The 17,474-nt window shown below is 41.1% G+C and overlaps 1 protein-coding gene across 2 annotated transcripts in view; it reads right to left on the bottom strand.

Annotated features, from left to right (window-relative positions):
• LDAH (lipid droplet associated hydrolase) overlaps positions 1–17,474 on the bottom strand; it is a 209,023-nt gene that overhangs the window by 162,667 nt on the left and 28,882 nt on the right. For both annotated transcript variants that reach the window (XM_032770042.2, XM_032770043.2), the window contains exon 3: positions 668–802. In XM_032770042.2, the coding sequence (XP_032625933.1) occupies positions 668–802 (135 nt within the window). The remainder of the gene's footprint in view (positions 1–667; positions 803–17,474) is intronic.

Below are 17,474 nucleotides of genomic sequence, written 5' to 3'. Positions count from 1 at the left end.
ACTGTGCTCCTTCTCCCTGGTCCCTCCTTCCATCTATAAGACAGAGGTCTTGTGTATACACTGAAGTTCATAGAATCATAGACTAGGGTTGGAAGGGATCTCAGGAGATCATCTAGTCCAACCCCCTGCTCAAAGCAGGACCAATCCCCAAATCCCTAAATGGCCCCCTCAAGGACTGAACTCACAACTCTAGGTTTAGCAGGCCAATGCTCAAACCACCGAGCTACTGCACTGATTGATTTAAAAACAGTTTTAAGATAAATCTAGTGGCACTGGTGCAAATCACAGTATAGACATTTTAATTTTGGTTTCTGATCAAAATATTTCCAATTACCTTAAATCCATCCCTAATTGATTTATGCTAAACCAAAATAAATCTGCTTTAAACTGAACTAAGAGTGTCCACATCCCTTGTGACAATAAAACTAAAATCAGTTAAAATCAGTTTTAGTGAACCCACAGCATGTAGAGGAGCCTAGAGATGACAGTACAAACACTCACAGTACTTTCTCCCTCACAAGGCTGTTCTGAAGGAATGTCTGCACGGCATTCCAAAGATGAATAGTGCCATGGAAGTGTTAAGTGATATTATTAATAATCACAGGTTTTGCAGGACAAATCATTGCTATAGTAAAATGTGTGTATGTTACAAATTACAGTACAGTACCTTCTGTCATTCCCATGCCATTAGGGGGCTTGCAGTGCCCAGCATGGCTCACAACCCAAACTGGGTACCGCCGGTTTAGTCCATGGTATAATGCCCGTATGAAGGTCCTGTAATAGCCTGCCAGTCCTGGGTTACCTGACAAGAAAAACAAACAAGGGTGTTCATATTGATCTTACAACAACTGACAAACCACAACGCAGTTCTGTATAAAACAAACATTTGTTGCGTCTTCTTATGTTCTTATGTCTCGTACCTCTGATATTTCTGTAAAACTTATTTCACTACAGTAACAAACTGCTTCAATTCTACAGACCATGGGTACTGTATATTTTGACAAGCTGAGAGAGTAACCACAATGAAAAGTGCATTGCTACCCATGCTGAAAGCAATAACTCTTTTTCCATTGATGATCAAGCTGCTTTCCCTGTCCAGCCTCTTGACTTTGGTTAACTGTGTCTGAAAACTCATATAAATTATACTTACCTTATATACTAATAAATACCAATGACAATATAAAGTTAGCTCTGGGGAAATCCACTGATGAGCGCAGAATGAAAATACCACAATGATTTCTCCATATCATACTGATGTAGATACTAGACATTCTGCTACTCCATTCTCTAAAACTTCATAACATTCCTTTATCTCTTTAAAAGCTGTTTTGTGTCACATTGGGAATGTGAAGGTATTTCTTGGTCCAGTAAAAGAATGAGACATTTTTCGATTATGTCCATGCTGGCAGCTCATTAGATTGCATGAAATCTGTTGTGCATGCAACCTCAACTTTGGTATTTCCTGCCTTTTCGGTGATTAATTTTGCAACTTGTGTGTTATATTAACATAATTATTTCACACGAAAGGTTATGTTATTTGGATGCATGTAGCTGCTTGGGGATGGCAATGCAGCACCTCAATGCCTATAAACTAGAAGCAGCTTTCAAGTATATTTCAAGATGACGCACCATAATATATATTTTTTAATTATCACCAATACTTATTTAAAAATACAGGCTAGTATTTTCAAATACTCCACGGCAGTAACTCCCATTGAAACTGAATGTGATTTAGATGCCTAACACCCTGAGGGGCCTTTGAAAATTCCATTCACAATATTTATTGTTTTTAGGGACATAGCGTGAAACCCATACTCAACGTTCACTAATTCCATTTCTCAGGCTAAACTTCCAGCCTTTGGTGACTGAGAAATTCAGAATAAAGCCTACTAAAAATGCAGAGTGCACCATGACGTTAAGGGTATATCAGCAAGTCTTCCTTCAGTAGCACTTAAAGTGTGGGTGCTATCAGCAGAACACCACTTAGAGCTTCTCTGCAGACAAAAACTGTACAGCAGTGACTATACCAGTACAGTTATACCAGTACAGCCATATTTATGTAGCTGCAGTTATGCTAGTATAAAGGCACCGGAAGGGAAATAATCCTGGTATAAGGCTCCTTTATATCAGCATAACAGCGTGCACACTAAGGGTTGTGCCTGTACAATTATTATGATAAAAATACCCACACACCTAAGCAAAATAGTTTTACAGGTACAAAAATTGTGTGTAGATCAGACCTAAGTTTATTCCACCTCCTTTTCTTTCTGTGCTGCATATTTTCATTTGTTTTTAAAGCTCTCACTTTAGCCCTTTTATTCTTCAGGTATTATACAGTAAATACACTGCCCTGCGAAGAGGTGTTCCTTAGAAAATATGTTGAATGTGCACTTTCTTTTTCATTTATCTCTAGCTAATTGCTTGCGCTAGGTCTGACTGTTTGAAGTTTAACAGAAGTGCTATTCTAAAAATAAATGTATTATTACTAAACTGTACAGATCTAAACAGACTTCACTCAACACGATTTTATGTATTCAAGCCCATGATGTTCAATAGCAAAATTACAATGCAAACACATAACAATACTGTCTGTATAATCAAAGAAGCACTACAAGGTTTATATCAGCACCTGGAAAAAAATAATTAGGAAAAGTTAAAAATGTGTCCATTTCTAAATGTCTAGATTCTATATAACTGAGCTACATCGTACAAGTCAAGTAAAACAAAAAAAAACCAAACCAAAATAAAAAAAGGATTTTTGATTAAACAATTATTTATGAGAAAATAAAAACAGATGCAAAAATATATACCACCGAAATGCTTTAATTATACAGCACTCCTTAAAAATGCGTCATGTAGAGAGGTAGAAAGATATTGAAAAGGACTCTAGGCACCACTTGACAAACATCTTGAACTCACATTACAAAAAAGGAAGCCTGTCTTTCAGCAAGATGGAAGATGAAAGTAGTTACCCAAAGATATAGTGTATCTGGTCCCAGAGAAATGTTCCTGTATTACACTTCAACTCTGAAATACAATGCATTAAGGTGTTTTATGGTCAAGGAATCAAGTTAACCTCAAAGCAGATATTTTCCTCTCTGAATGCTTCCAATATCCATTTTCAACCAGTTTCTATTTTCTTTATTAACTCAAAAACAACTAAAGAGAAAAAAACGATCTTACAATGTCCAGAGCTTTTACACATTCTCTCCCATCATCAACTAGGGCAGCTAGTATGAAAGTATTCTCATACTTTAATCACCTGCTGAAGAATAGTGAAAGTTTGAAGTGTTTATAGGGTACTTGTCAGGCTTTGTGTTAAATCCTCTATATAGCTCATGGCACCTAATGCCTTTCTGTGACTAATGCCTTTCTGAGGCAAAGGAGATTTCTATCCTCTGATAAATGGAGCTGCTACCTCAAGTTTATTTTAGACAGAGAAGAGAGATAAGACTCATAAAAAGCAGGCAACTGCGCCCCACCCTGAACGCTCATTATAAGCGCTTGCTCAGGATCAGGAGCGGTGCCAGGGTTTTTGGCGCCCTAGGCAGGGGTCCTTCCGTGCTCCCGGTCGTTGGCGGCAATTCTGTGGTGAGGGGGGTCCTTCTGCGCTCCCGGTCTTCGGGGCACTTCGGTGGCGGGTCCCAGAGCGAGTGAAGGACCCCCCTTCGCCGAATTGCCGCTGCGGGCGGCAAAACGCTGCTCTCCCAAATCCTGGCACCCTAGGCAACCGCCTAGGTCACCTAAACAGAAGCACCACCCCTGCTCAAGATAAAAGAAATACTGTGCAGTCAATTGTTAAAATAGCTACTGATACTTAAAAATGTCTTGCAAGGATAGAAATGAGAACCATTGCCACAAAGTGAGCTTCTTAATAACAGAAATCAACAGCATGTCAAGGTTTTAACCAACAAAAAGCAAACTGAGAATAGTTAGCAGCTGGTAGTTAGTAGTAGAGAAATTCCGTAGTGAACTGAAGAATAGTTATACGCAAAATGCTTATTGAGCTTTCAGTTCCAATGGAGTTACGCAGATTTGCAGCAGTGTAACAGCCAGCAGAGAATAGCACCTCACCCATGATCAAAAAGCCACAATGCCGAAGCCCTAGAAGTGGTGCAAAACGGAAGCCTCTCAGGTTATGTCTACAATGCAGCTGAGTAGACGGACACACATGGAGTACGTCTACAACCAGAGCATGGGTAGACAGACGCACACTAGTTCTGCTTAACCTAGCAAGCTTGAGTATAGCAGTATAACTGGGGTAGCACAGGCAGTAACTTGGGCTAGCTGTTCAAGTACATAACAAGGGGGTCGAGGGGGGCTCATGCTCAGGTGGCTAGCCTGAGCTGCCACCCATGACACCCCAACTACACTCTTATATCTAGCATGCTAGCTCAAGCAGAGCTAACGTGTCTGTCTACCCACACTGAGAAGCACACTCCCAGCTTCACCGTAGACAAATTTAATCATCCAATTAAGGGTAACATTTGCAATCCCCAAGCCAGCGGAGTTTACTACCTATTGTATTTCAAACTTCTATACCCCAGCATAATGTTCAGCAGCTTTACCTAGTCAGGTGTCTGTCAGTAAAGGAGGATTTTGGGGGGACTGGGCTGTTGTTTTTAGTGCAAAAGGAATCTAAGCAAAGCATTTTCATGCATCACAATTACAAGGTAACAAATGTTTCCTAGGCAGGAATATCATATCAATGAAAGACAATGTGTTTTATTCTGTGCATTGGTTTGTGACCAAAATATGTAGTTTTAGGAGCTCTTCTGTTGCAACCAAAATATTATCTAATTAAACAATTTAAATTTTATTTATTGTGGGATGATCTGCCAAGTTTATCACAACGATAAATGCTCCTGGAGCAATGTACTACTGCTCATTTGTCCATTCCACAGATTTTTCCAATAGCATCAAAACAAAAACCATGCAGCATATCTCAATTTCTTTATACCAGCAAGTAACTGTTGAAAAATAGAAACCCTGAGTGAATGCAATATGCTGTATCAACTTTCACCATTTGCAGGGTACTCAAGTTCCAAAGATTAATCAATAGGAAGAAGTATATATTAAGCAGATGTCCCCAACTGTGCTTTCTTTATTATGGTTTTTATATTTTCAAAAATATCAAATCAATTATTGATAAGGAGTGAACACAACATAAACAAATATTTTGATTTTGTTTTCTTGAATTAGATTACAAGTTTGATTGATAAAGGTACCATTGTTCATGGGAATTCTTAGACTTCCGTAAGATGTTTAACTGGGTAGAGCACAGCATTTTGATTAATAAATAGAACAATATAAAATAGACACACATTAAATAAATAAAGAGCTGGCTAGCTGATAGACCTCAGAATGTATTTGCAAATGAGAAATCATCATCTAATGTAATGTTTCCCAAACTTGGGATGTTGCTTGTGTAGGGAAAGCCCCTGGCGGGCCGGGACGGTTTGTTTACCTGCCACGTCCGCAAGGTTCGGCCGATCGCAGCTCCCACTGGTCGCGGTTTGCTGCTCCAGGCCAATGGGAGCTGCTGGAAGCGGCACGGGTCAAGGGATGTGCTGGCTCCCATTTCCTGCAGCTCCCATTGGCCTGGAGCAGTGAACCATGGCCACTGGGAGCTGCACTTGGCCAGACCTGCGGACGTGGCTGGTAAACAAACCGGTCTGGCCTGCCAGGGGCTTTCCCTACACAAGTGGCATCCTGAGTTTGGGAAACACTGATCTAATGGATGTTTCTAGTGGGGTCCTGCAGGGATCAGTTCCTGGTGCTGCACTAGTGAATATTTTTATTAGTGACCTGGAAGAAAACAAAACCATTGATAAAGTTTGCAGATGGCATAAAAACTGGGGGAGTAGAAATAAACTCTCAGTTTCATAGGATTTATGGCCAGAAGGAACTATCATATCATCTAGTCTGACCTTCTGTATAAGACAGGCCAGAGAATTCCACCCATTTACCCCTGCATTTAGTTCAATAAACTTCTGCATGGCTAAAGCCTATTGTCCAGACATACATTCAGTCTTGATTTAAAGATCTCATGAGATGGAGAATCATCACCTCCCTTGGTAATTTGTTCCAATTGTTAATCACTCACATTGTTAGAAAGGTGTGCTTTATTTTTAATTTAAATTTGTCTGGCTTTAACTTTCAGACATGAGTTCTTGTTATGTCATTTTCTGGTAGATTAAAGAGCCTTTTAGTATCTGGTATTTTCTCTCCATGGTATTTAGCTATGAGGTCTGACAATTTACACCATCTGGAGTTCTGCCCCAATGTTTCGTTGATAAACAATAGCAATGCTGCAGCACAACTTGACATTTCCTCTGGTAAGCTACACAGAGGCAAACTGTAGGTTTGTTTAAACACACACACACGCACACACACACTCTCTTTCAAAAGAACCAAGCTATCTATATAGAAAGGAAGTATGGAATTGGATATAGTATCACCATCCAAGTTAATTATGTGGTTGAAATTTTGTGCTCAAAATACAAGTAAATAATGTTCATTTTAAAATCACCATAACACCTGCACACAGTGCAGCAAAGATGGGTAGCTTTTTGGTCTATAACACTCAAGTATTTTGAATTTTTCTGCATTGTTTTTTTAATATGTAGCCTGAACATTAGTTGGGAAAACAGGGGTAACAGATAGCCCTGCATACTTTGAAATAATCCCAGATTTACTGCAGAACTCACAACAATCTCAAAACCATAGTACCAATAAAATATCAAAGTGAATGTCTACGTTTGTAAAAAAATTAGTGTACCATTAAATCTAGCAGTAGCCACTTGACACAAAAAAACAACACCCCGAGGGCTTGTTTTTGAAACAGGAATAGATTAAAGCACACTGTGGAATTTTTAGTGCATGGCAGCAAGAGTCCACACACACACACTTCGTGTGTGACATGCTAGTGAGGGGTAGATTTACACCCATTTGCCAAGAACTAGGCATTCGTATAGACAAGCCCACATACTGCACAATCCAGTTCCTGCCAAAAAAAGAGGTATCTCAGGAACACATCAGGCTTCACAGCCATGTTTCCCAACCTAGGGAAACCTGACTACTTCAGGGGGAGCACAGAGTAAAAAACAGAACAAAACAACTCAAACAGTTTTGGAAGGGATATAAATACCTCTGCATCAGGGCATAAGTCACCCTCTAATTTACTGAAGTTAGGAAAGAAATGCTCACCACGTGTACATTTATTCTTCGGTTCCCAAGCAAAACAGAACATCACAAATATACAGCAGGAGGTAACTTATACACAGCCCCCTCTCTCCTCCAGCAGCTCATTCTCTGAGCTCCCCTTAACTTACTGTTCCTCCCAAATTTATTTTTTTATATATATCCACCCAGCTACTGAGCCAAATGTCTCATTAGCCCAGCAATTACCACCCAAGTGTCAGTCATCCCCTCCCCCCAACAGAAACCGGGGTTACTTGCTCCCAGCTGAACCTACACCTTTCTTTGTGCTGCAGCATACTCAGTGCCAAGGGTGCTACCTTAGCACCCTGTCCCAGCAGGTTATTCCATCACTGCCAGCTATAAGGTCTCTTGCACCCTCTTCTTAAGCAGCTGGTATTTGCCACTGTTGGAGACAGGATACTGAGATAGCTAGACCACTGGTCTAATTTAGTTTGGAGATTTCTATATACACACAAGGTCTAAACCTGACCCACAGGGTGTAAGGAAGTGTGAAGAGAGAGCATAAAGGATGAGAGAAGCTCTCTGAATAAATGAAGGGTGAAACACAAGCAGCAGTGGATTTACAAAGAGCTTTAGAACTGAGCCAGCTTGGTGAAAATCTAATCAACAATTGCCAGAGACTTAATTTTAGAAACATTCCAGTTTCAGAACTGAGAACTTTTGCAACAAGATTCACGTGATAATTTGTTTTGACAAAATCAAAATGCTGAATGGTGTTTTGAAATGAGCAATTATAAATGAAAAACTTTAAATCCGAGATGCACAGCAAGACCCCACAGATTTCATTTGTCGCATGGATTCCAGTTGGCCCCTTCCAGGGCTGCCATGGCTCCCAATTCTGACTTGAGGAATCACAAAGACAAGTTTCTTGCTCACAGAAACTTAATCTACCCTTAACTGCAGTCCAGCAACCAAGGAAGGCAGAGATGTAACTCGCCCATGTTCATGCATGGAAAGCAGCCCACATAGATGTCAGATGGATTTAAATGGAGCATATACAGAATACAATGATGTTCTCACACATGGGAAAGGCTTAAGGAGGCTGACACACACACACCTCAAACAAACAGATCAGGCTTAAAGAGAAATATAGGTTTCCGTGACATGCTGGGCAAAGGATTTGCAAATAAGATATATCAAATGTATATTATATTTATACAAATGATCATCATAATTAGCTCCTCAATTAACTTTCATTTCTTACCTGTATGCACATACAAGAGCATGATGATCTCTCTCCTTTATTCTTTCCCTTAAACATAGCCAAAGTGCAGGCAAGTGCAAGTATCTTAAGCAGAAACACGTGCAAGCAGGCTTCATTTTGACGCATCATAACTATGGTGCTATGAACTCAGTTGAAGTGTACCTTATAGTTTTTGCCTCTATTATGTAAACAGGGGACCTAATCTGCATTTTGCACCTACAGTCACTTGTCCACATTTACAGACTAGTGGAAAACTCAAAAGGATTCTATCAAGCACATGCTGTAAATATAGTTTATTATGTCCCTGAGATTTCCCAAGCTCCCACTTCTTCCCCTCCTGAACTCAATAAACACATTGAATTTTTGCCCAGATAGCGGTAAGAATCAGGTTATTTTGTGTGTGAAGAGGCATGTGGAACCCACATGGCAAAGTAATCAAAGAACAGTGGGCAGCCTTAGAGTTGCCAACTTTCTATTGCACAAAACAGAACATCCATGCCCCGCCCCCTGCCCCTCCTCCAGGACCCCTCCCACACCCTGCCACTTCTGAGGCCCCACCCCCACTCAGTACATCCCTCCCCTCTCTATCGCTCACTCTCCCCACCCTCACTCACTCACTTTCACCTGGCTGGCTCAGAGGACTCCAGTGAGGGCTCTGGCTGCGGATGCGGGCTCTGGGGTGCAGCCAGAAATGAGGAGTTCAGAGTGTAAGAGGCAGCTCCATGCTGAGGTAGTGGATTGGGATGCAAGAAGGGGTGAGGGCTCTGGCTGGGGCTGCCGGCACTGGGGTGGGGCTGGGGCTGAGGGGATTGGCATGCAGGAGGGTGCTCCGGACTGGGACTGAGGGGTTCAGAGGGCAGGAGGGGGATCAGGACTGGGGCACGGGGGAGAATGAGGGCTCCAGCTAGGGGTGCGGGCTTTGGGGTGAGGCTGGGGATGAGGAGTTTGGGGTGTAGGAAGGTGCTCCGGGCTGGGATTGAGGGATTCAGAGGGCGGGAGGGGGATCAGGACTGGGGGAGGGAGTTGGGACCTGGGAGGGGGGTCAGAGGTTCAGGCTCCTGCCGGTGCTTACCTCAAGCAGCTCCGAGAAGCAGTGGCATGTCCCCCTCTCCAGCTCCTACACAGAGGGATAGCCAGGTGGCTCTGCGTGCTGCCCTGTCCACAAGTGCCACCCCTCACAGCTCCCATTAGCCACAGTTTCCAGCCAATGGGAGCTGGAAGGGTGGCGCTTGCGGTGGCGGCAGCATGAGGAAACTCCTGGCTGCCCCTCCACATAGGAGCCGGAGTGGGGACATGCTGGCAGCTTCCTGGCAGCTGCACGGAGGCTAGCAAGGAGCCTGCCAGCCCCACTGTGTGGCGCCATCAACTGGACAGTCAACATCCTGGTCAACAGTGCTGACCAGAGCCGCTGTGATCCCTTTTCAAGTGGGTGGTCCAGTCAAAAACCGGACACCTGGTCACACTAGGCAGCATACATATTTTAAATTCCATCTGTAGGATGAATCAGGTCTGTACCATCCTGTGAGAGATCTCATTGCCAGCCTAACATGCCTGAATCTTACCAGCTAACCAGTTGTGCCTGTGAATCAATTCCATGGACTGAGGGCTAGAAATCACAACAGAACAGTGCATCCTGATTTTCCATTTATGAGTAACAGCATATGCCAGTGTAGGCTACAGATAATTAAAGTTTAAAATTCCAGATATGCCTTTGCAAAACCTTTGGACATAGACATTAGTAAGCAGTACTGAAGAGGTGCATTACATTTATCAAGTGCAATGTCATATTTCAATAATTACCTTCAATTCACCCAGATTTTAAATGTACATAAACATGGCAAACCATGGGATGTAAATTAATAAATTGATTCCTTATGAAACTTTTGCAATATTCCAAATTCATATTTATTAGAGGCAGAAAAAAGTTAAGAGGAAGCTATCAGACTGACAAACAGAGAGCATAAAAGTTTAGCAGGATGCAATAGTCTCTTAAGGTGACCCCCACAACTTACCAAGGGTTAAGCTTTAACAACCTTTTTTCCTTTTCCCTGCAGAGCAAATAAACAATTTAGACCATTTAATTATGTTTCTTGGTACAGCAAAAGGTTTGTTAAACAAGACTGCAGAAATGACAATGTCAAAAGGGGCCATTGAATGACTTGATATGTAAACGCTCAAAAGTCAGATGGTGACACTAAACACTACACCTCTATCTCAATATAATGCTGTCCCTGAGCGCCAAAAAATCTTACCATGTTGTAGGTGAAACAATGTTATATTGAACTTACTCTGATCCACCGGAGTATGCAGCCCCGCCCCCCCTGTCCGGAGCACTGCTTTACTGCATTATATCCAAATTCGTGTTATATCAGGTGGCGTTATATCAAGGTAGCAGTATACCATGTAATTTAAATAAAAAGATATAGGACCAGATCCTCATGAGGTATAAATACAACATTCAGTATGGAGCTATATTGATTTATACCAACTGAAGACCTGGTCCAGGATGAATACTCTTTTATGAACACAAGAATAAGGGGGAAATAGGTTTAATAAATTGTAGTATAAACATTTTTTCCTTGAAATTAATGAACTTGTAATTTTCCTATTTGAAATCTAAAACAATGTCAAATTCAAGTCTTGCTTTCAAATAAGCCAGGCATGCTGCTGAATGACCACGGTATTTTTAATATTAGTTTCTGTATTACTTTTTGAGTCAGATAATATACAAAGATAAAGAAAAAAAACCACATAACCCGAAAACCCAACAAAACCACCCAGATATTTGATTATATGTATGTGTGTGTATAAAAATAAATATATATTATATATATACACACATATATACAAACATATACACATACATATATACACATATACATATACACACACACACATATTTATTATGTATTGTGACAGACCCAAGCCAGTGGGGTACAGGAGCCTGGTAGAGGGCAAATATACTGGTCACTGGATGAGTAGTTTTCTGTTCCCTGAGTGACCAGAGCAGGGGCTGCACTAGAGTAATCAGGAACCTGCTAGAACCAATTCAGGCAGACAACCTGATTAGATCACCTGGAGCCAATCAAGGCAGGCTAATCAGGACACCTGGGTTTAAAAAGGAGCTCACTCCAGTCAGGGAGGAAGGAGCTAGAGGACAGGAAGTGTGTGAGAGGAGCTGGGAGCAAGAGGCACAAGGAGCTGAGAGTGAGAGGCTGTGCTGCTGGAGGACTAAGGAGTACAAGTGTTATCAGAAACCAGGAAAACGGTCCTGTGGTGAGGATAAACGTGTTTGGAGGAGGCCATGGGGAAGTAGCCCAGGGAGTTGTAGCTGTCATGCAGCTATTACAAGAGGCACTATAGACAGCTGCAATCCACAGGGCCCTGGGCTGGAACCCGGAGTAGAGGGTGGGGCCCGGTTCCCCCCAAAACTCCCAACTCCTGATCAGACACAAGAGAAGCTGATCCAGACTGTGGGGAAGATCACTGAGGTGAGCAAATCTGCCAATAAGCACAGGACCCACCAAGGTAGAGAAGGAACTTTGTCACAGTATATAATAAACATTAGTCAACCTGTATTGAGGTATTCCAATTATTTTTCTATTTTCTTCTCTGAAGGACAATGACCTTATGAAATTAATTTGTTTATACAGTAGAACTTCAGTTAGAAATGCTTGGGGAATGGAGGTTATTTGTAACTCTGAAATGTTCGTAATTCTGAACAAAACATTATGGTTCTTTCAAAAGTTTACAACTGAACATTGACTTAATACAACTTTGAAACTTTACTATGCAGAAGAAAAATGATGCTTTCCCTTCATTTTTAAGTAGTTTACATTTAACGCAGTGCTGTATTTGCTTTTTTAATTATTATTTTTTGGTTGCTGCTGCTGCCTCGTTACACTTCTGGTTCCAAATGTTTTTTCACAGAATATCAGGATTGGAAGGGACCTCAGGAGGTCATCTAGTCCAACCCCCCTGCTCAAAGCAGGACCAATTCCAAAAAAGATTTTTGCCCCAGATCCCTAAATGACCCCCTCGAGGACTGAACTAACAACCCTGGGTTTAGCAGGCCAATGCTCAAACCACTGAACTTGTGTTGTTGACTTGTCAGTTCATAACTCTGGTGTCCGTTACGCTCAGGTTCTACTGTACCATTCTGGAAAAATATTCCAAATGACTAACTGTGAATGCCCTTTAAACATTTCCAAATAATCTCTTCTAGGTTTACTAGTCCCTGACCAAAAAGCACAGTAACTGACTTCAAAGCTAGAACTCAGTTTATCTGTTTTTTAAAATAATATCATCACACAAAAGATAGAATTAGGAGGCCAGTAAATGTGATGTAGAGTGTTACTTAGGATGTGGCTAGATCCTACTCCTTTCAAACGGCCTGATCCAAAATCCACTGAGACCAATGGGAGTCTTCCCAAACTTGTTGGGTCCTAAGCCAGTGGGAGCACTGCCACTGGCTTTAATGAAGCCAAATCAGATCTACGGGGAATGAATCTTCTTGGGAATGAAAGGTATGAAATGAAGAAAAGAGACCCACGAATGGCACAAAAATTAATATTCGGCAGAATCTGATTATATGGTATATTAATAATTTTTAATAAAGTATATGGAGCAAGTTCGAAAAAAATAACCCAATGAAACAAAACTGGCAGCAGCCAATACAATGGAAGAGGGCAAGATAAATCCAAATGGAGCTGGACAGATTACAAATGGGCAGACAAACTCTTATATTTCTCTCCACTGAATGGCATAAGGCAATAAAGTTTATGGCTAAAAAAAAATATTGTTTGACTACCATACATTGCATAGCAAATGGTTCTATGATTTTATCCACCACTGGTGTGGAATTCATACTTACGTGGAGGTGGGGGAGAAAGCAATTAATTTTTTTGCATCTTTGAATTTTAAGTATTCAAATGTAAACTGACGGTCTCCCAACCTTGTACCAGGGGCCTGAATATCAAAAACTGGAAAGTGTGTGTGTTTTTGATAGTTTGTCTATAAACTCGTTTATACTGAAAGTAAGCACATGCATAGAAGGACTAACATTAATAATGGAAGAAGATTAGAAAAACTATGTCTGCATTCCTTAAAAAAAGAGAAGATTCCTTTGAGATATTCAAAACTTTTCAAGGGACCCCCGCACTTTTACAGAGATATCAAAAGGCAATTTGGTATCTTCTCTCGCTCCTGTGTCCTAAAGAAAAGATAATACCTTAGGCTTTGCTCCCTAAAGTCTAATAACAGACTCACACCTGTATTCCTTACTGACTCACCTCAGCCACAACTCCTACTCACATCAGTGTTCAGGCAAAGGACTGGGGGGAAAGATGGTTCCTTTTAGTGGCTCTGCCACAGACTTCCTGAGTGATCTTTTTCATCTCAATCAACTTCTTTGTGCCTTGGTTTCTCCATCTGTAATACTGCCCTACCATGCAAGAGTATTGCAAAGCTAAACTTATTAGTGCTTGTGAAATCCTTTGACCTGATGAAGCCTGGGTACTAGAAATGGGTACTAAAACCTAAAACTGAGCGATGGAAAGATGTGATGAAAATGCAAGTTATTGTTTATTATGAGAGTTTTTACTTCTTTAGGAATAACTATGGAGTGCTGTCCATTATATATACTAGCATACTCATTGGAGAGCACTGCAACACACAGGTACAGGTGAAGGAAAGAACAGATTTAGCAGCTTTGACTTTGAATTTTTGGCTTCACCAGTGTTGCACAATTTGAACATTTAAAAAAAAATAATGGGTCAGATTTATCCCAGACATAACTCCATGACTCCTACAGGCTTATACCAGAGGATGAATGAGGGCTGGCCTATGCATTAATTAGATTCAGAGAGTGGAAGACATGTTTATTTTCTGTGACTTAAAGAGATCAGCAGGTCAAAGTATTAAATGTCACTTCAGATCTGTATCAGCTCAGGCACTTCCAGCAGCAGTGACCAGGAAGGAAGAACTACATTATATACTGATACTGCAGTTACTAACATTTTAAACTTCTTATGTATGCAAGATGTTGACTCCACCAAAGCTGAATTCCCTCCACAGCCACATCTAACAGCAGGTAGTTTCCTCTTTCCTTCTGCTTCACAGGCCAACTGATGGGAAACATTCCATTGTTTAAAAAACATCTCCCTGGCTAAGGATGGCTCGAAAATTCTTAAAGTTTTATATTATAATAAAGAGGCTTTTCCCTCTCCTGTCTCTGATGTGTTGCCCAGCCAATCCTGCAGCAGCTATCCTTCTCAAAGGTTCCACAGTCAAGGACCCACTCCATTGGCCAAGGCCATCCAAACTGCAGAGGGAGAAAGTGCATTAAGTTTTCAATGCAAAATGTGGATCCCTCTGATTTGGTAGAGGGAGAACCTGGCAAAGCATAGATATCACTCACCCTTCTGGTCACTGCCCTACCCTCTCAAACTTGACAAAGCCCAATCTCTGCAGGGCCCCATCAGAAGGATTTCTGCAGCACTGGGGAAGGAAACAAAAGTAGCATCCCGAACCCAGATTTGACATAGGCCTTTTTCTGCCCGAGGAAGAAGAAAGCATAGAATACGCATAGCCTATTTTTAATAAAATATTTTTTCTTGTCTTGAAACACAGTGGAAGCCGGTGTGATGACTCAGCTGAAACAAAGCACGGCAACAGTCAGATTATACAGTATTACTCAAATATTTAGCGCTCTTAGGACCTGATCCAAAAGCCAATGAACTCAATGGGAGTCTTTCCAGTGAAGCCCATATAGTGCTTGTCATGTGTAGCTCTCAAAGCACTTGATACAAGAGGATAAGTGTAATCATTCCCATTTTAGTCATGAGGACAGACGTAAAGTGACTTGTCCAAGGCCTCATAACAAGTCATGGCATTAGTAGGAACATAACCCAGGTCTCTCAATCCATTACCTGTCCACTACACCACAAAACTTATTAAAGTTCCACAAAGTAAGTAGTATGTCATTATAATTATGCAAGTTAAGTTTACCTGCGGTTGTACTGTGAAAGTGCTGATCAATGAAAGCACATTGTTTTGATTAAAAATAATATAAATTGGCACGGAAAATAGGTACAAGATCATGAACCGTCCTCCTAATATCAGAAGGGTAGTCGTGTTTGTTGCTTTTTACAGATTCAGACTAAGAGTCCTGTGGCGCCTGATAGACTAACAGCTGTATTGGAGCATAAGCTTTTGTGGGTGAATACCCACTTCGTCAGATGCACATGACAAGCATCTGATGAAGTGGGTATTCACCCATGAAAGCTTATGCTCCAATACAGCTGTTAGCCTCGAAGGTGCCACAGGATTCTTTGTTGCCCTCCTAATGACTGAGAAAAGTCTAGAAATTCATAGAACCCAAGGCCAGAAGGAACCATTGTTATAATCTAGTCTGATCTTCGGTATAACTCAGATGAGAGAACTTCCTCAAAATAATTTCTAGTGCAGATCCTTTAGAAAAACATCCAATCTTAATTTAAAAATTGTCACTGATTGGAAGTCCACCATGACCTTCGGTAAATTGTTCCAATGGTTAGTTACTTTCACTGTTAAAAATGTACACCTTATTTCTAGTCTGAATTTGTCTAGCGTCAACTTCCAGCCCTTGGATCATGTTACAGCTTTTCTTTGCTAGACTGAAAAACCCATTATTATATATTAGTTCCCAACGGAGGTACTTGGAGACTGTGATCAGGACTCCCCTCAACCTTCTCTTTGTTAAGCTACATAGATTCAGCTCCTCTCTGAACCCTCTCCAAGTTATCAACATCCTTCTTGAATTATGGACACCAGAACTGGACACAGTATTCCTGCAGCAACTGCACCAGTGCCAAACACAGAGGTAAAATAACCTCTCTAATTCTACTCGAGATTCCTCTGCTTATGCATCCTATGACTGCATTAGCTCTTTTGGCCACAGCATCAGTCTGGGAGCTCATGTTCAGCTGATTATCCTCCATGTCCCCCAAATCTTTTTGGAGTTACTGCTTCCCAGGATAGAGTCCCCCATGCTGTAAGCATGGCCTACATTCCTTTTTCCTAGAGGTATACGTTTAACGTTTAGCTATACTAAAATGCATATTATTTGCTTGAGCCCTGCTTACCAAGTGATCCAGATTGCTCTGAATTAGTGACCTGTACTCTTCATTATTTATCACCTCCCAAACGTTTGTGTCATCTGCAAACTTTATCAGTGATGATTTTATGTTTTCTTTTATGAAAGTAATAAAAATGTTAAATAGCACAGGACCAGGAACCACTGCGGGACCCCACTAGAAACACACCCGCTTGATGGTGATTCCTCACCCACAATATCACTTCGAGAGCTATCAGTTAGCCAGCTTTAATATGCGCCACGTTAATGGTGTATCTTTATAAATGATGAAGCATTGCTGCTTGGGGGCAGAACTGAAGAATTACTCTGGCTTTTTGTTGTTGTTTGTTTCCCCATCATTTATAAGTTTGCAAAATTCAATCATTTGCAATACCTCTCAGTTGGCATGGGAATCAGCAAGATGCTACCTGTACTGTATATGTCACAGTAGCAGAGAATTGTGTTCTTAATAACTTAACTATCTATTTCCCTCAACTGTAACTGTGGAAGGCGGGAGAAAGAGGGAGTAAGTTATTTTGCTCTCCAGGAGGTATTTGGCCAGCATGAATTCTCTGGTCCTTAACTTGAAGCATTGAAATGTGCTGAGTCATCCATTCCCTTTGGTTGTTTCATTTAAGTACAAATATCAAAATTGCCAGAGAACAGTAGGGGTTCTTTTCCAGTTGTCAAACAGTCCCTTCCTCTCGCTCATCCGCAATACTAGTAATGGCACATTATGTTTAAAGTACACAAGAAGAGCCACATTCTGGTATCAGCAAAAACACTAGAGCTAATGGACTAAATTTACCCCTGTCATAAACAGATAGCTAAGGGTTAATGTTTCTTTCACCTGTAAAGGGTTAACAAAGGGAACCAAACACCTGACCAGAGGACCAATCAGGAAACCAGATTTTTAAAAGCTCAGGGAGGGAA

The sequence above is a fragment of the Chelonoidis abingdonii genome, chromosome 3 (genome assembly GCF_003597395.2).
Source record: "Chelonoidis abingdonii isolate Lonesome George chromosome 3, CheloAbing_2.0, whole genome shotgun sequence".
Classification (NCBI taxonomy): Eukaryota; Metazoa; Chordata; order Testudines; family Testudinidae; genus Chelonoidis; species Chelonoidis abingdonii.
This window is presented reverse-complemented; position numbering and strand designations above follow the sequence as displayed.